Source organism: Lontra canadensis, unplaced genomic scaffold (genome assembly GCF_010015895.1).
Source record: "Lontra canadensis isolate GAN:19392208 unplaced genomic scaffold, GSC_riverotter_1.0 scaffold27, whole genome shotgun sequence".
Classification (NCBI taxonomy): Eukaryota; Metazoa; Chordata; class Mammalia; order Carnivora; family Mustelidae; genus Lontra; species Lontra canadensis.
Genome location: NW_022631021.1, coordinates 4596494 through 4616984, shown reverse-complemented (window position 1 = coordinate 4616984; position 20491 = coordinate 4596494). Strand labels below are relative to the sequence as shown.

At 37.3% G+C, this 20491-nt stretch overlaps 1 protein-coding gene across 47 annotated transcripts in view; it reads left to right on the top strand.

Annotated features, from left to right (window-relative positions):
* The window catches only part of RIMS1 (regulating synaptic membrane exocytosis 1), a 491535-nt gene that overhangs the window by 286744 nt on the left and 184300 nt on the right, over positions 1–20491 (top strand). For 9 of the 47 annotated variants that reach the window (XM_032864411.1, XM_032864407.1, XM_032864404.1 and 6 more), the window contains exon 1: positions 14723–14822. The exons of 25 other annotated variants lie outside the window; for them this stretch is intronic. In XM_032864411.1, coding sequence (XP_032720302.1) covers positions 14723–14822 — 100 coding nt within the window. Of the gene's footprint in view, positions 1–14481; positions 14823–17597; positions 17756–18290; positions 18407–20491 lie in introns of those variants that run through there. 13 more of the 47 variants (XM_032864413.1, XM_032864393.1, XM_032864402.1 and 10 more) reach the window with 11 other exon arrangements.

The window sequence follows — 20491 nt, the reverse complement described above, 5'->3', positions numbered from 1 at the left end:
CAGCTAGGATCATGATCCCAGGGTCTTGGGATTGAGTCCCACATCAGGCTCCCTGCTCAGCAGGGGAGCCTGCTTCTCCTTCTGCCTGCCTCTCTCCCTGCTTCTTCTGTCTCTTTTTCTCTGTCAAATAAATGAATAAAATCTTAAAAAAAAATAGTCTCTAAGTTTTAACCATAAGTATTATCTTAATATTAGAAAGCAGTAGATAATATCTCCAATAAGGCAGTCAACATATAGAGCAAATTATTTTTAAAAAATTAGAGTGCTTTGAAGGACTAAGAAAATAAATATTTGAAAAAAATTTTGAGAAGTGGAATTGATAGTGTGGGCAGAAGGTATGTGAGGGGAAATGAATTACTGTAGCTATGTATCAAGCCTTTATTTAATTTTCTTCTTGTGCATGCATTAATTTGATACCCATTTAAATAGGAAAATATAAACTGGCATTTAACATCCCCTTCATTAAGTTGCAAATAACCAGTTTTGTTATCTTCTGGGGCCTTTCATAAATGGCATTTTAGCTTCCAGAACTTCAAAACAGCGATGGATCCACATTGAATTATAAGAGAATTGGCTTCTCTTTTAACTTTTATTGAGTTTCTACTATATGATAGGAACTTATCAGGCTTTGGGACAATATGATTAGAACATAACCCCTGCCCTTAGTGGGTCTCTAAGAGGAACCCACCTCATTTCTTTTGTCCTGTTTCCTTTTAGGTACTTCTGGTCGACCCATTTCACACAGATGCTGATGAAACACAATTCTATAGACCTCTGCCTCCACTTCTTAACTTTCAACCCAGTGCTTTCTCTAACATCTTTTTAAATTTACCCTCTTAATCTATTCAGAGGAAAGAGATAGCTGTAGGGCCAGCAGTTGGACAGGATGACATTTAGTACCAAAGCACGACAGTTTTACCTGCCCTGGTTTTCTTTGATATTAGAGAGGATAGTGAAGAGAATTGTCACAAAAGAGAAGGGAGACTACTCTCTGGTGTTGCTGAGGGACAGATGAGTTTCTTTCTCCCTTTCAGCTAATGAGAGAGGCATGATTTAGTCTGTTAGATGCTACAGTTTATATGCCTTACGGGGATTCTGAGAACTAATTTCTTCTTACAGTGGATATGGAATGGACATTAGCTGTTTTAATCATCTGTGCAATTTAAATCTTAGGAAGAGATTGAGAGGACACAAATAACTGTGTATGTGTGTGTGTGTGTGTGTGCATGTGTGTGGTCTGAGCCAACATGCCAATTCCTAATTTCTAAGAATATGTGTTAAGCAAATTTTGGAAGTCATCATGGTGAGAAGCTGGCTTTTTCAGAGTTACAATTTCTGCCTAATATATAACTACTAAAAAAATCGCCTTGATTCTAAAATAAGAGCTGTGATTAAAAGGAAATTCTATAAAAAGAAAAGAAATGAAGTCTGTAAGTCTAACATGATTATACCCAATAATATTTCTCCTAAAATAATCCATAGCTGGAAATATTAGTCATTTAGTTACATCTGAAAGAGATTCCTATTCTTGAATCAGGAGAAACTAAATTAAAATCTGGGCTACATTTTCAAAAATAATCACACAAATTTTGTATATAATATATGCTTACAATTTTAACATAGAATATTTTAAAAGATTTATAACTAAAGGTCATTTTAAGGGGAAACATTTATGCTTCAAAGTATATTTAGAAAAAGACTTGATATTGAAGATTTTAGTGCCACTATTTTATCTCAGTAAGTTGTTCTTCAGTATCCTTTTAAAATGCAGAATCATACTGCAGTGTCTTTGACCCATTTTATCCAGTGAATGAAAAGGTTGTTCTTACTTTTGGTTCAATTTAATGGAATAACAGAATCTTAGACCCGGGAGAGACTTCAGAAGGAAAAAAAAAATCCCTCCTTTCCCACACTATTGAACAGAGAAGGAGACATTATGGGTGTTGAGGTCTGCTTGATTTCCTAGCCCCTGTAGCCATTTTCTCTTTGTATCTGGAAGAGCGTGGAACTCATCTTGTCCCTAGCTCCAGCCAGACCTTCTGAGGACTAGCATTTAGCAATCCAGCTACTTGTTCTGTCTGCAGTCTAGACCCAGTCCTAACAGTTTGACTTCTAACATATTCCTGAGCCCAAGCACTACATTTTTGTCATGTTTTGGTTGTGTCCCTGGATCTAATTCTGCTGCCCAAGTCTGTCTAGAACAATCTTGCCTTGCCCTCACCAATCCCTGTCCAGAAATTAGAAACTGAATGTCTAGATACTGACTTCCCTGAGGCCAACTGCCATACTGGAAATATGGATATTACCTCCTAGATCATTCTTTTTCATACATTGTGGTACTGGTATCTCTAGTTCTTATTACTATTCTGGATTTAATTGTTATGGCCTGTAACTATCTTTGAGTTCTACCAACTAAGCTGAACTTCTGTACTTAGGTTGTTTTTGTGTTTTGTAGGTTTCTTTCTTTTTCTTTAAGCACCTGTTCCATGCCAAAGAGCAGATTAATTTTAATCCTAGTGAACTCTTCTGAGGCTGAGATAATAGTGTACACTTTAACTAAGACTGTCATAACAAAATACGACTTGATGGCCTATAACAGAAACTTATTTTCCTCATAGTTCTGGAGGCTAGAACTCCAATATCAAGGTATTGGCAGTGTTGGTTTCTTCTGAGATCCATGATAGACGGATATGTTCCAGGACTTTCTCCAGAGCTTGTAGGTGACCATCTCCTCCCTGAGTCTTCACATTGCCTTTCCTCTGTGTGTGTCCAGATTTCCTCTTCTTATAAGGATACCAGTCATAACAACCTCATTTTAATTTTTTTTTAAGATTTTATTAGTTTGAGAGAGAGCCAGGAATGGGGGCAGAGGAAACTGGACAAGCAGACTCCCAGCTGAGTTCAGAGCCCACCTGAGGGCTCAATCCCACCACCCTGAGATCATGACCTGAGCTGAAGTCAAGAGTTGGACTCTTTACCTACTGAGCCACCCAGGCACACCAACCTCATTTTAATTTAATTATCTCTTTAAAGTCTGTGTCCCCAAACATGATTACATTCTCACTTGGTTTGAGGACTTTAACATATGAATTGGGCAGGGGGCAGGGCACAGTTCAGTTCATAACAGTAACATTCATAGTAGGAAAGAAACCAAGTCTTCTGTATACTTTATGTACATACATGATAAATAGTAATGTTTGGCATTTGTCTCCATTGTTTTCCACACATAAAAAACATAAGATCATCAAGAACTTTGTTGAGGGGGAACCCCGGGTGGCTCAGTTGGCTAAGGGTCTAACTCTTGGTTTCAGCTTGGGTCATGATCTCAAGGTCTTGGAATCTAATCCTGTGTAGGGCTCTCTGCTCAGTGGGGAGTCTGCTTTGGGATTCTCTCCCCTTCTGCCGCTCCCCAACCTGCTCTCTCTCCTAAAGTAAATAAATGAATCTTTTTTAAAAAAAGAATCTTATTGAGTACCTACTTTATGAGGAGAATTGATATCCAAGGTGATGAAGACACAGTTGTAGGCACAGCCAGAGACCAAATGCAGTATGCTTATTTCTTAACCTCTGTAAGCCTCCAGTTATGTCACTGGGAATAACTGTACATACCCCATGAAGTAGTTGTTAAGATTAAATTAGATAATGTCATATGACTCTATGTACCTAGTACCTGACACACAACAAGTGTTCAACAAATACTTTTATTTCAGGTTGCCTACGTGGCTCAATCGGTTAAGCATCTGCCTTCGACTTCAGTCAGTTAAGCAGCTGCCTTTGACTCAGGTCATGATCCCAGGGTCCTGTCCAGTCCCCCTGCTCAGCCTGGTGTCTGCTTCTCCCTTCCCCCACTTTGTACTCTCACTTGCTCTTTCTCTTTTTCTCTCAAATAAATACATAAAAAAATCTTTAAAAAATACCTTTATTTCTGTGATACCATATAGGAGCTATAGATAATACATGCTACAGAAAATCAGAGGGAAGCCAGAAAGCTAAGTTTTCATGGTGGAACTAGGGTAGAATTGGGGCAGGAAGATTCAATGTGGCATTCTATTTAGAGAGCCTCGCATGAAAAATGAGAGACATATAGAATGTTCTGGGAACGGGGTAGGCTTACAGACTTGTGGAAGAAAAAGAGCCCACAGGTTACAGGTCATGGGAACAGTTTTAATCCCGGTTTGTTCAAGAATTGAGTTACCCTGGACTCAAGAATGAGAGGGATGGATTATATTTGTGATCCTCATCCTTGGACATACCTTAGAATCTGCTTTAAAAATTAAGTGTCAGAGTAGCACCAGAAAGGATTCTGACTTAGTCATTGTGGAGCCATGCCCCAATTTATTTTAATGTGTGCGGCTAAATTGAGAACTACAGGACTAGTTGAGTACACTTTATAATCACTTGAGAAGCTTCCTACAAATGATACCAGTGGTTAAGCCCCAAGCACAAAGATTTTGATTTAATTGTTCTGGGTTATGGCCTGAGGATCGTTAATAGTTTCTTAAGGATCTATTATGCTAATTCCAGTGTGTAGTCAAGGTTATGAATGGCAGATCTTGACAGTTTTCATTCAAGGACTTTTCCAAATCTCAGCCCTGATCCTTTATAAATTACGAAGTGCTGGTTCTTCCAAGAGAATTTTAGTTTTGTATCATAATGTGAGAATCCCATTTTAAAAAGTTGCTTATTTATAGGGACACATATTTGACTGGAAAAAGCAGCCAAAATGACACAACTTGTGATCTGAAATAATTCAACTTACATTTTGGGGACAGAATAAAAAGAAGTTGTATGTATCCAGATACATTTTAGAACTCTGACCCCGTTACTTTAAATTTATTTTGTGACAGACGAACAGGTGTGAATTCTGTAGGCTGACTGTAGTGCTTAGGAGCCCACAACTGAGAGAGGGATTGAAGAATAGAAGAGTGACCTTGCAAATGTCTAGGATAGAAACCAGAAGCCATGCCTAGGTAGAGACAATAGATAGGAAAGTAATTCTCAGAGTCCTGAGTATCATACAAATGAGAATAATTGTGACTCTCCTAATCTTTATCCCAGTTGGGTTAGTGGTAAAGCTCTTACAGATTGGGTCATTTCATAGAAAATTAAATCCAAAACCCAAGCCAAGCCTGTCAGTCCTCAATGTAGCACCAGTTTACTCTCACAGACTCACCTTCTCTAACCCTGTGGTCTTCTTGATTAGCATCTACACCCTGCCTTTCACGCCTACCATATACTTTTCCATCTCTGTTCTTTGACATTTGATGTTCCACCCTTTTAAGTCCCTTCCTATCTCTAGTCATGATTTGAAACTAAGACTAAATTTCAGTTCCTCTCTTATTCTCTCGAACCAATTTTATGTTTAATGCTTGCAATTTTGCATCTTTTCCTGAAGGAAATTGATTGTAAGTTTAAGTAAAGACATTATGTTTCTGTGTTTATATAGTGCTTTATGCTTAGAGTAATAGTTTATATTTACATACATAGAAATGTAGTTGTTGGTTTAAGTTGTGCACTGCTAGATCTTTCTCCATTTTTTAAATTTGTGGAGCAAATTACAAAAGTAAGAAGCTAATAAATTGTGTATTTGAGTAGAGAGAAAAGACATACCCAAAAGTATAGTTAAGGATAATTGAGTTTGAAAAGGGGTAACTTTTCTTGTCTTCTAATTCTTGGTGCAGCCCTTTAGTTTATTGAATTAATGACTGTGCATTTGGTAAAAGTACTTCAGTCAATAAGTACCTATTCACGTAATGGCAAGAAATTATTTCTTGTGTGATTACAGCTTACTTCTCTGTTCTCAGAATTCTGTTTCTTTATTTTTAGTACTTTGGACATTACTTAATTCTTTAAACTATGAAAAGGAAACCACAATCTTACTACCACTAGATATTAACGTGGTGTATGTTTTAATGGAAGAAAAAAAATTCAGTCATCCAAAACAGAGAAATTATAGTGTGAATTACAGTAAGGAATTGTCATTAGACTTAAAAAAGAAGTAAGACAACATCAATAACATCAGCAATAGTAGTGAAAATCAAAAACAGTTGAAGGAGAACTAATAGTGATCAGAAAGGACAGAACTGAGAATTTAATTGGTATACTCCCCCCACCCCCCGATTATAAATTAGAAAGAGAATAGTTTGTTTAGGAGTTCATGAATTAGGTTAGAGATTAAGAACCTCTGGGAAACCATGAGGTACATTAAGTATTGTCATCCAAGACCTGGTATTTTTCAGGGTTAGGGTGCTTGAGATAGTGATTAGAATTGCTCAAACTCAGTCTAGATGGCTGGAATCAAAATCACATAAGAAATTATAGCCAAATTAATGAGTAAACTGTCATATTTATTTAATAGCCAGAATCCTTGCCCTTGAGTGACCTATTTGTGTTTAGTTTATAAAATATGTTTGCATCCCAAAGAGTATCTTGGCAGAATAAACTCTTCATGATGGATATGGATAAATATTTATTATTATGGCAGTGTTTATAATGTAAAAAGTGGAAGCTAGCTCAATTTTCTGATTAAAGGGCACTGTTTAAAGAGTGCAGTGTAGCCATAAAACTTCTATTATGTATTCTCATGTTTACTTCTAAAAATACAGTTGTAATGACTGAGAGAAAGGCATTGCTAATTGTATATATACTATATTGTATGTTTTTGAAAAAACATTTTTGTACACAGAGAAGGAACTGAAAGGAAATGTTGATTATACTTATATCTAAATGGTAAAATAAGGTATATTCTTCATTTTTTGTCTTCCTTATATTTTAAAACTCCTACCATAAACATGTTCCTTTATACTAATTTAATTTGGGTTTTCTATTTACTCTTTCTTGCTTTGCTTTTCTTTTTCTCCTTTCATGCCTTCTGTTAGATTGATCAAGTTATTTTCTTTTTTTCTTTTTAAGATTTTATTTATTTATTAGAGAGAGAGTACAAGTCAGGGAGAGAGGCAGAGGCAGGGGGAGAGGGAGATGCAGACTCCACATGGAGCCAAGAGCCCAGTGTGGGGCTCAATCCCAGAATCCTGAGATCATGACGCTTAACCAACTGAGCCACCCAGGCGGCCCAATCAAGTTATTTTCTGAGCCTATTCATTTATTTTAGATTTTAGGACACTGTACCTCTTTTTTTTTTTTTTCCTATCCTTTAATGCAAACCTTAGCTTTTCAGTGCAGTATTTAGTTTTACAGTTTTTTAGCAAAATCTAAAAGTCCGCTAGAGCCCTCTATGAAGGAAGACTTTAGCATGCTTTAACTTTCTTCCAAAATTTACTGTTTTCTTTCTAGCCTCAATATTACTACTACCTGGTACAGGCCCAGCATGTTTTCGAACATTCGTATAAATAAATGTTAATTTTATTTTTATATTTAATACTTGGGTTTACCAACATGTTTACCATGATTTATTGACTTCATTGTTTATAATTACTTTCCATATCTCCTTTTCTTTCTGACTTCATTTTTCTTTTTATTAGAACTTATCTTTTATTAATTCTTTCTGTGAGAGTCTAGCAGTAGGAAAATACCACTAGTTTATCATTTCGTGAGTGGTAGTTCAGCTGAATATATGGCAGAGGCTTTTTCTCTTCCACAGTTTCCTGTGCTTCATAAATAACAGGGGTGCATCCCTTCCAGGCAGCAATCTTGGGAGGCTGACAGGAGTTGCTCTGAGCCGTGTTACCTGGGGGAGCATTGGTCAGGGGGACAGGCATCATGGCGGCAGCCGCCTCTACCCAGCGCTGGTCTCCCTGTCAGCGGGTTCCACAGCTTCACTCACCTCTGTGGTTTCTGTAGATTTCATCTCTACACTTGTCTCATTTATGCTTTGTAGCATAGCATTTATTGTTTGGAATAAATATTGGACTGTGTTTGAGTAGAGGGAGAATTTTATGTGTGTTTTACTTGGACCTGGAGCACACTACTGTCTTTAGGAAGGCATTTAAAAAAAAATTAATTGAGGAAGGAATAAACAAACCAGTACTACCGTGGTCCTTTAGTCATAGTTGAAACCAGGGAAAATGCTGCCCTTTTATGTGGTTTGGTTGGAAATTTAATTGTGGTAGAATTTACGGAGTCTCCTGTTCTGAGAAATCACTCGTTCTGATTTGTTTCATTCCTGAAACGTTTTAAAAGTACTTCTAACAAAACAACAACCAAAAAAGACAAAAATGGATACAAATAAATAGAAAAGGGAAATAGAAATAATGAAGTGGAAATGCAAGTTTCTATATAGCATTTAATTAATTAGCTTGTACATCATGTAAGTGATCATCTCTCTCTTTCCTTGACTTTGTATCTTCTTTAATAACTAGCTGTTTGAAGTCTCGTCGTATGTGGCCTAATGTTTCTACTGAGCCTTTTTATTCATTGTTTTCTTAGTGAAGAAATGTCCGTGATTATAGGAAGCTAGGTGTTTGGGCCACAGGATAATAAAAAAGTCATCACTACTCACTAGGTAGCAGTACTTGAGTTATATCCTATAAAGACAAATACATGTATACCTTTAATGGCTTTTTGAACTTATAAATGAGACTTTAAACTGCCAACATATCAAAAGAGAAAAGTTACCCAACACACTATTTGAAACTACTTCCAATTTATGATTCTATGGCTGCCTACGATAAAGAAATGGAAAACAAGCAAAACTAATTTCCACTGCAAGAAAACCTATAAATGATGAAAGATAATGTTTATTTAAAAAGGTATACCTGACTTTGCATGAAGAGAAATCTCAGGAGTCAGAAAAGAAAGGAGAAAGTCAATCCTGAAGTATATAGGGTGATACTTCAGCAATACCTCTGGTTGAATCAAGACTTGTAATGTCTCAAGGTTTGGGTTTAAAAACACAGGGCTACCAGAGGCAATTTTGCCCTTGTAAGAAGCAGGTAATTGGAACTGACATCTGTGTATAAGGCCATCACCCTTAGAGTGCTTCCCCCACAAAGAAAGGATTAATATTAAATTTTATACAGCTCGGATAGATGAAGGAAGTTTTTCTGTCTGAACCCTGGGTGAAAAATCAATAAATTTCTTGTAAGGAATTGAAACCTCATTGTGTTCCTTAGGTAGATTTTATAGACTGAATTTATATTGCCTGTATTATGATTTAATCCCAGGACAAGAAATTAACATTAAATTTGGTCCTTGGTCAGTGATACCTCATTCTGTAATACCTTTCCTATCTAGCTTCAAGTTGAAAAGCCTTCCCATTTTGCCATAATCAATAACTTAAGTTACAAAGGACACCCAAGTGCTAAGAAATGGCACTCAGTATTTTGGCTTTATCAGTTGGATTCCTTTTTCTTTTAGCATGTTTTCTATCTTATACAGAGAAGTGCGGTAATGGCTAAAGCATTTGTACCACGCTTTAGGCTGAAGGGGTCAACTTTTCATTATACTTCAAATATCTCAGCACCACGAAAAGCACTCAGTTTCATATTGTCCTACTTTGCTAGGCCTCCTATAGAAAATGTGTAGGATCAGTCACAGGGTATGAATTGGAGAAACATTCTGTGGTTGGTGAGTCAGGTTTACAGGGTAATCGCTATCCTTAATACCAACCTGCCTTTACTTTCTGTTCCTCTCTTTAAATCTCCCTTTCATCGCCCACTCATCTTTTCCCCTCATCTCCTTAAAAAGGTCCTCTCTGAAGTGTTCCCTACCTCACCCTGGCCGATATCCTTCTACTCTCTGACATTTTGGCATATGTGCTATTCTTTTTTTTTTTTTTTTTTTTTTTTTAAGATTTTATCCATTTACCTGAGAGAGAAAGAGAAAGAGGGACAGAGATAGTGAGAGAAGAGCACGAGTGCGGAGGAGAGGGAGAAGCAGGCTCCCTGCTGAGCAAGGAGCCTGATGCAAGGCTCAGTCCCAGGACCCTGGGATCATGACTTGAGTGGAAGGCAGACACTCCACCAACTGAGCACCCAGACACCCCCGCATATGTGCTATTCTGATACCCAGTTTTGACTCAGTTTCTCCGTGTGGTTGGTTCAGGGTCTGGGAGATAGCTAGCTTAGAAGATAGTCTCCCTAGCTTGGAGGATAGTGCAGATCAAGGCAGGTTGTACTGACCAGTTCTTCTTCTTTTTCTTTTTTTTTTTTTTTTTAATAGATTTTACTTATTTATTTGTCAGAGAGAGGGAGAAAGAGCAAGTGAGCACAAGCAGGGAGAGCAGCAGGAAGAGGGAGAAACAGACTCCCCGCTGAGCTGGGAGCCCAGTGTGGGTCTTGATCCCAGGGCCCTGGGAACATGACCTGAGCCAAAGGCAGTTGCTTAACCAACTGAGCCAGCCACCCAGGTGTCCCTGACCAGTTCTTCGTGAAAGATTCTTTTCATGCATGCTTATCCTCTAACACACCATGAGACAAAAGAATAGTAACATTCATAGGGTGCTAACATTCATTTATATTGCAAATGGTTTCATTACCACAGCTTGAGATTCCCATACCTGTATTTCAGAATTTCAGAGCAATAAATTCTTTGAGTGTTTTTATTCTTTCAGACTTTCTAAGGCAAAGCATTATATAGCATTATATAACCAGAGTGTCTTCTAGTATCCAACACAGCCTTGTAGGAAGCATAAATCCTGATACAAGATAGGTTGCAGCCTTATGACTCAGAAAATTGCAGGTATGAAAGTAGCTCTCAATCTTGGAGGAAAAAAAAAGTTAATTAAATATATTAATCTCCCAAATCCTAATACAGTTCTTCCTTTACTTAGGATGGGGTTGCATCCCGATGAAACCATCAGAAGTTGAAAATAATTAAATTGAGATGCATTTAATACTTAACCTACTGAACTTCATAGCTTTGCCTAGTCTACCTTAAATGTGCTCAGAATACTTATATTAGCCTGTAGTTGGGCAAAATTGTCTAATGCAAAGCCTATTTTATAATACAGTATTGAATATCCCACTTAATTGAATACTGTACCTAAAATAAAAAGCAGAATGCTTGGGCACAGAATGGTTGTAAGTGTATTTCGTTGTTTACATTGGTGATCACGTGGCTGACTGGGAGCTGTGGTTCACTGCCACTGTCTAGTATGATAAGAGGCTATCATACCTCGTGTTGTTAGTCCAGGAAAAGATCAAAATTCAAAATTCAAACTGTGGTCTGTGTTGAATGCATATTGCCTTCATACCATCCTAAAGCTGAAAAATTATAAGTGAAACCATTGTAAGTCAAGGACTACCTGTATTTTATTCATTCTCATGTCTTTAGAACTAACCTTTTTTTGTTACTCCACAAAGTCCCCTAGTTGTATTTTTTTTTAAAGATTTTATTTATTTATTTGACAGAGACCACAAGTAGGCAGAGTGGCAGGCAGAGAGAGAGAGAGAGGAGGAAGCAGGCTCCCTGCTGAGCAGAGAGCCCATGCAGGGCTCGATCCCAGGACCCTAAGATCATGACCTGAGCCGAAGGCAGAGGCTTAACCCACTGAGCCACCCAGGCGCCCCCCCCCCAGTTGTATTTTGAATATTGGTTTATTCTATGTCCAGATATATACAATTAGGATTTCCCAGAATATGTCATTTGGACTTTGTGTTTTGTTTTATGTTTGTTTGTTTTGTTTTAGCTGAGGATCCTTCAGAACAGTTGCTTTAGTATGGTTATGCAGAAGTGAATAAATTGAAGACCTCGGTCCAGAAGCATATCCGCGTGGGTCAGGAAGGAGATAGGGAAGCTGGTGCTTTGTGACAGCAGAATCACAGATAGCCCAGTGACAGAGCAGGACACAGAACAGCACCTTTTACTACAGAAACTACCCAAACGAACAACATGGTCCTCAAAAATCAACTCTGAATCTATAAAACAGAATGCAGCACTTCCCTCCCTTCCCATCTTGCATCTCAGCAAAGCAATAATAGTTTTAATAAGTGTGCTGCCAGAAATGAATGTGATCAAGTAAGTTTGGCCAATGCGAACGTTGGGCAAAATTTCTATAATTAAGGACTTCTCACCACCTTTAAAGGTAATGTGCCCTGTAATTGTTCTAGAAAATAATACAATACACAGTGTGTCCTGAATACATTTGATCAGGGTACATTTCATTCTGAACCATCCCTTAAGATCTCTATAAACTGGTGTTCTGAGGTCAAGGCAAGGGCACACCATGCTAAAGTCTCAGGAAGGACCTCAGCCTGTAATATCCTATGCATTTTACATGGCGTAGATTCCCTTGCCTCGATCACGAACCACCAAGAACAGTCTTGTACTAGAAGCTAGGTAAAAGTTAGTTCCCATACTTAAGGATATTGTGATCTAAACCAAGATTAGCTTTGATTTTTACTGTTATTTTTAAATTCAGATTCTTACTCTGCCATGGACTAGATATGTCACATATCATACCTAAGACTCAGGTTCTTCATCTGCCGTATGGGAATAATAATAGCACTCAAACCTTCAAGGAAGAGACCGGGGTAGCTCTTTTTTCTCTTTACTCTAGTGCTTAGCATATCCAATATTCAGAATTTTTGCTAGGTGAAAGAAATTATGAACGCATGCAGAGATCAACGAAACTTTTGAGAAATAATAGAATAAAGTCCAATATGGATCTCACCTGTTAAGACCTGAAGAGAAGTGAAAAACAATGAGGAGAACCACATGGATTGTTTAGTCAATGAAAATGTCTCAGAAGAGGTACCTTAAAACTGAACTTGGATTTATGCCATAACTTTTCACAAATACTGTATTCTGCTACTGGTTGTAAAGATTAAGAACTTTGATTTTTACTAAGATGGTGTAGAGTTTACACATGCATAGACTGATAAACAATATATTTACCCTGTTTCACCTAGAGTTTGTCCTGCCCTTGATGCCAAAATACTAATACAATGCAGTGTGGCTCACAAAATGGCAGATACAACACGTTATTTCCACATGGACAGTCTTCAGTTTGTAGTCCCACAGAGAATCAGATGCTTTATTTACATCCCATTGAAATTTTATAATCTAGACATCCCTGTTATGTACAATTACTTGATATATTTATCTTTGTAGAGGTATACCTTGTTTTTTAATAAGATATGTTTGAGACCAGCAGAGGACATTTACGTAGATGAGTCAGCTATAAATGAGCAGAGACGTTTTTTAACTTCTGTGAGTATTTGAGGAGAGTTAGGAAATAAGTATATATTTACTGTAGAGCATTTCAGGGCCATCTCCTTAATATGTATTATATGAAACTTAGAAATTCAATACAGTATTATTACTTCAAAGTGCACTTGTAAGAGATTTGTGATTTGAAATCAGATTCTTGGTTTTTTTTGTTGCTTTTTTTTTTTTTTCTTTTTTTTGCATCAATTGCTTGGACTGTGGAGGGGAAAAAAAAAACACCCGTAATTTCCAGGTTACTGTATATAATTAATATTTCAAGCTTAATGGTACTGTCACTTGATTGTAATAAGTTTTATCTATACTTTCTGGCTTTTCTATTAGTACTAAAGTTTAATTAGAAAATAAAAATTTGGTGAAGTGGAAGCTTTATTTAGGTTGATGGGTTAGGAATTTAGTTTCTAGACAAGTCAGTCTTGGTATATACTCTCATGTCTGTTTCTGTAGATGGTTGATTATCTTATAATGCCTTTTATCCTGGTCACTTCTCAGATTTGTTTTAAAGCACATGAATATGCCTTAGGAAGTGTGAAATACATGATATACCTTATTTTTACATTTTGCAACATTCTCTGTATTAAAATCCATAAAGTAATGATTACTTGCAGAGTAATATGCTTAAATTAAAATACATATATCTGTTTTAATGAAAGGACTACATTATGACAGAGGAAAAGTATAACTTCTTTCTTTTCCCCATAAATTAAGAGTTTGCATTTTATCTGAAAGAAGATACAGCTCTTCACAGTCTAGAAATGCACCAGGTCACACATAGTAGGAAAAAAAATCCATATATATATTTAAAATTATTTGCCTCTACTAGGAAGATACAGCAATAAGAAGAGGGAATCTACCTTTAATAGTTTATGTAAATCGGAGAAAAATAATATATAAAGAATTTGTACATATGTTCAAAGATGGGCTAATTTCAAATATGTCTTCAGAAAGAAACAGACCATTTTTTCTTCACAAATCCAAGATATAATAATAAGAAACTCTCTCATTTAATTGATTTTAATAGTACTAAACAAAAGAAGAGTTATGTTTTAAGAAATCATCCTATGGGCTAATGGCCATTTTGTTGTCATAAACATCCTTTATTTAGCCCTCTCCACAAATAAGCTCACAGCAGGAGAAAGGCCACTAGTTAGAGCAATTTGGAGGATAAGTAAACAGAAGGAATGGCTAGGAGCATAGTGTCATCTGGCAGAGAGCTTATTTCCTGAATCCTGTGGATCTGGTTAAAACCCAACAGAGATGCCAATATGCTTCTCCTCAGTAAATGCTACCAGTCTCCACACCACCAGGCCCACTGAGGCTTATGTGTGGCATTTTATCCAAGCAGTCCTTTGCATAGCTGCACAGTGCCTGCAGTGACCTGAGTCAGTCATGCAAAGAGACTTTCTTAAGCTCACACCAATATTTTCTTTTAGTTTCCATTTTCTGCTGCTCCTGACCCACGGGTTGGTGCTATTGTTCAATGATGTAAGTGGAGTGGTGGAGGAAGCACTTTGTGCTCTTCTTAGATACGATCTTGAATTTGTTTAGAAGCAAGGCCGAAAATCCCCAGGCTGAATTTCTTTACAAGGTTGCTGTCATGTGTGCACCTGGGACACCCATCTCGTCAGAAGGGTGGGGAGAAGTGAGGTCCCTTGATTCCGAAGAGGAAAGAGTCGAGGCCCGAGGAGCAGGTGCTGGTAAGCGACAATGAGTTTGGGGCACGGAAATCCCACTTCATTATTTTTAAGAGTTGGACAGAAACCTGTATTTAAAAAAAAAAAAAAAAGAAACCTCTATTTAACACTCCCTCTGTATCTGTTTTTCCAGTGTAAATATTCCCATTCTGTGTGTGTCAGGTGTGGTGTGATTTTGTTCCATTTCCTCAACAGAGTAAAGTTTCTAACTTCATTCCTTTCCTCTGAAAAGAAATTACTAGATTTGTAATATAGCTCTAGGGATTGTAAAATGATTAATCACATTCACAATTTATGTTCTTGTGTAATAGCCAGCCCAGAAAGTTACAGAGATTAGACGGCCAGTATTCTCTGAAAATAAGGAAAAGCAACAGCAAGTTGTTTAATTGTGCATGAGTTTTGTTTTGTAGGCAGTGTATTCCATGCTTTGGTTCATGCTAATACAGAAAGTGAAAAATACTGGACAAATTAGAGTCATCATTAGTGGATAATTCAGTCCAAAAATAGGAAGTTTGTGTCACTTTTTCAAAATAATGGATCCCGGGTTCTTGAAAAGAGCTGAAACCCTTCCACACAGGCCTTGACCTGGACCATAGTAGCACAAGGTCAAATGGTGTATGTGAAGCAAGCTCAAAATTGCAATTGATGTTAGTTAGGCTTTATGTGTTCTCTCCCCAGGGAAATCAGTCTGCTGATCTTTGAAAGGCTGTGGAGTCACAGCTGAGTGAGAGCCTATGAAATATATAACCCCAAGGTGGGATATGTGTGGTTCAAAATGGATGAAGTGATAGAAATGCTCTAAATAAGTAAATATTGTAAATACAAATTTCTGAATTGACAAGATAAAAATGGAAGGGTTTTCTTTTGCTATGTATATGTGGACAGTGTCTTAGGTGACTGACACTTGTTACTGTGCATAAGATCTCAAGAGTATGTGGTACCCAGAAATAAGTGAAAGGATATTTTAAAATGAAGTCGATATTAGCCCCTTCTCATATTGATTCTGTATTTTAACTCTAGTTATGAAATCTATGTATACCATTTCAGAGAACTTATTTGGTTTACCAAATATCTTTTTTTAGAAACACAATTTGTTACTATTTGATTAATTTCCTCATATGGAGATACTTTAGGGAATTCAAGATAATTCTACCAAATTAACATAAATTCATGACATGGAATGAGAGGAAAATATTAGATTAATAGCATTTCAGAATGACTTTATAATCTCAAATAAAGTCATACCAGTTAATGAGTAAAAAGGAAATATGAGAAAATACAAAAAAGAATTACTTCAAAATTCAGATACAATAATAGTCACGTGCAGTGAATTAAGATATTTTAATTCAGTTGGCTTAGTCTGCATAGGTCTATAAAGTCCATAGATTCTTACATTTCAATCAAACAAAATTCTATGGTATCACTTGGACCTAGGGGAAATTGGTGAATTGAGTTTTGAAAGTTTGACTTTCCTTCCATAGATTATCTTCAGTATACTTGCTGGGTCAGCAGGTCAGTCTCTAGACCTTAATATTTGTATGTGTTCTCTGTGACAGGGCCATAGTGAAAGAAATGTAAATTCAACAGGGATAAGAATTCAGCCCCATAAACGGTTCTGGAAAACCCTCACTGGCTTCAGATGTAGGAAAAAGAGGTAGATGACTGTAGGCCCTGCATCACCATGGTATTCCACACCAGGTCACAGGCACCTTAACTCTGAGGTAATCCATCAAAATAATCAACTCCTACTTACCATAGTGTAGTGAAAAGCCTTTGCATGGACATTTAAGTCAGACAAAGTCAAGTCCAAATTCCAGCTCTCCTCCTTATAAACCATTTGACTTAGGGCAAGTTAATTAGCGATTCTGACCTTCCTTAGTAATATGGGTTAAGTAATACTGATTTTGCCATATACCTATGAGAATGACATGTAGTAAGTAAAATTAACACAGCACAATATTTGGCACATAACAATTATTCAAATAATATTTCTTTCTCTTTTCTCTTTTCCCAGCAACGGTTTGGCCAGTCTTTAACTTAAGCCAGTTTAAGCATACTTATTTGGCAAAGATTCTAAATAGAGGCTAAAGACATGTTTCCTTAAGAGGTTGAAAACGTTGAGATTTGCCGATTTGTGTGAGGCTGATATTTTGCAGTTGATTTGGTGTTGGTGAGATGATCCATGGTTCAGTATTAATTTTTTTCTTATCAGATAATTATTTCTGACAGGTATATATAATTTAATTAAACAGTGCATTTAGTTTAAATAAATGAAAGATGGTTCTTAATTCTTCCCCTATTATCATTTGATCATTTAATCTTCTAAAACAAACTAGAAACAGTCTGCCTCTACTTTTCAGTAATATTCCCCAGTAATTAGAGAAGTGTATCATTGTTCATTGTTGTCTCTGGAATCTGAGTGATGTACCATGAGAAAAATGAAATTTCAGGAGTGACATAATATCACATCAACTAATATTTGTTGTTATTGTTGCTGTTCTTCTGTAATACATGATATGGGGTTGATAGAATAAATATAGTGACCTAACAGAATGATTCTGTGTGAAAAAGACTACGAATTTGTGACTCTACAATCATCAAAAAACTGCATCTTTTAATATAATATGACACACACACACACACACACACACACACACACACACACCCGCCGCCGCCAACTCCCTGGCAAAACCTATTTGGAGCTGTCCTTTTGCCCCCTGGAGATGAGCCACTATTAGCACTAGGCTGGCCATACCGGAACACTTTTGTCTTGTTCTCAACAATCACTCCTGTACTCCTGGTTGATGCCTCCTGGTGCCAGTTGTTGTCATTGAGCTGAGTAAGACTTCTCAGGGAAACTGCAGGGGAAATGGTCTGTTACACAGAGCTTGGCAGAACCATTGCCAGTGACTGATAATGGGACCAAATCATTTCAGGTGAGTTTTCTGTGGTCCACAAGCCAGCAGGGGTCTGCTTGACTTTGTGATCTTAGCTTATGGATATCTCAGTGCAGTGTCACTGGGGGCATAATAGGAGGAGCTCTTTAAGCATATGCCCGAGTCTTTTCTGTTGTGCTGGTTTTAAGGGACCACAGCATTTCATTTCATTTCGTTTCGTTTCGTTTCTCTGCCTATGGGAAGGTAACATCTTCAGAGCATTGTTTCAGGAAATGGTTAATTACAGACTTACCAGAGCTTTGGTGTTTGCTACAGTGGGAACCTCTTTAGTATAGCACAGAACACTATAGATTAATGCGGTAATCAATGAGAATCTGTACACTGCAGAGATCTGTTTTGATGACAGCAGCACTTATGGCCTTGTTTAGTGTCACCGTTGTATAATGTTGGACACTGCAGCCTTTTTTTTTTTTTTTTTGGTTTTGATTTAGAATGCAAGGACCACAAGGAATTTTAAAAGTTCTTTTGCATTTTTGGCGGATTTTTTATTGTGTTGTGGATTTGCTGCCTTTGCTAGCTAGAATTTAGTGCTTTGATGCCAGTAGCATTTATTTAACCACTCCGATGCTGCTGTTATGTTTGCTGGGTTTCTGCAGTTTCTCCTACTTCATACGTTGCACTCAGGAGCAGGTAAACTAAGCTATATTAATCTTATACATAAATGTAAAATTCATGTTGTTTAATTATCCCAAGAGTAAGATACTAAAGTGCTTCATTTAGAGCCTATCAATATAGAATAAGGAATAGTTTTCTTTTAACATGGCAATTACACAAATAGATCATGATTTTAGAATATAGTGGTGATCATCGAGCTGCATTATATGAAGTTATTTTCATGTTTCAAGTGACTACCTGAAGCGTACATTAAATTGTCTGCTATTTAGTATTTAACTTCCAGCTTGATGTGTGTGTGTGTGTGTGTGTGTGTGTGTAGTACACAATTCAGAAAGTATATATTGTCCTTTTCTGATGGACAAAAGACAGTTGTTTTCCCTGTTTACTGAATTTCACTAAAATTAGAAAGCTTCAGAACTTAATCTTCTTAAAGAGAGAAAGATACCAGTTTCTGCATAGATTGTTATTTTGAAGTGTTTAGACAAAGGCTGCCAAGGCCTGCTTTCTCCTAATCGACAGTCCTGATTTTAGAGCGCAGCATGGAATTGCCTGTGTTTCTGTGATGTTCAGCTGTGGATTAAAAGGAAAACTGTTCAGATATAACGAATACAGAGCCCAGACGGAAAGAAAGAAATGAAAATGCAGTCTTTGGGTCAGAGGTTTGGGTGTATGACCTTGAGTGACAGAGTAACCAACCCCTCCTGACCCTTGTTTCCATTCTGCCTATTTGAAAAGAGACGACTGTTACTCTCAGTGTGAATGACATAACGTTTTTCAGGTTCTCAGGATTCTCTGATGATGATTTCTGTGTAGAAGAAGACACTATTAAATTTTTAAAGGCATAGATTTTTCTTAATAAAGGGAAGGGATAGTGCTCTTTCTGTCTTGTCTTTGCAGGGTTATCGCAGCTGAGGCTTTTTGGAAGGGAGATTATGGCCCTTTTAAATTAAACTGGTAAATCTCTTGGCTTCATTGTAACTATTTTGCCAAACTGGCATTGAGCAAATTTGAGGTGTCCTGAGGGCACTTACTGTTAGACTGTATTCCTTTGGGGAGAGAGGGAGAAGAGGCATCTCCAGGTATGCAGCAGCAGGGTAAGGTTCTGGATGCAGAGGCTCTGGGGCTCTCTGAAAGCCTGCCAGGGATACAAGCTCTCCTGGCTACTCTCTTGCTCCCTCTCAGGTACAGGAAGTACTGCTGAGAGCAACTGAGGAAAGCGCCTCCCTGCTCTTCCCAGCAGATGACTTTCAAGAGGTCCACTTTCTGCTGAGGACAAGCTTAAAATCCAAGTGATCAGAGGCAAAAAGAAAAGAAGCAGCCAGCCACCTTCTGCTTGTAAAAGTATGAATCAAGATTGCTGTCTATCAAATGCTAGTTAACATTCATGATAAATTACATACGTTCTTTCAAGAGGATAGAGGATTTTATTGTGAATTGAGCCATGTGCTTGCAGAGGGCTATACTTGCTAGCTGATAAAGATCATGAATCTCGTGTTCATGGTCACACTTACTGTGTCTTCTTAATGATAGACGTCCACTATTTTGAGATGAAGACTGAAGCAATGATGGTTAATGCTCCCATGCCATTGCACCTGAAAGGTGAGAAGAAAATAATGTGATTGATTTCTCACTCTCTAGCTTTGAGGGAGCAGTCTGAGTTTACAGTCTCTACAAATATATGTATAAAGACAGTAACTTCAATAGTGACGCAATTATCATACAGAAGATCGCCCACTCAGTTCTCTTTGAAGTTTGTGATATTGTTGGTTATTAACACATGATCAAAAAGCTCTTCAGGAGAGGGAGATATTTTCATTCTGAATTATTGCCTGTGAATGGCCCTGAGGAAAATTCTGTTAGATGATGGAATTCATTTGGAAAACAAAGACAAAATTAATCTCAGTGAACAGCAAGTATATATTCTGGGTAATTCTGGCATGTTAGAAGAAAATTTCTTTACCATTCAGAATTATTCTAGCTGATTTAAGAATTAAAGTGACATGAAGCAGAATAACATGGGGGGGGACAAGATTTAATTACATGTGCATGGAGGCCCAATAAAGAAATTGAGACCTAAAGAAATGACCAATGCAGGCGTTT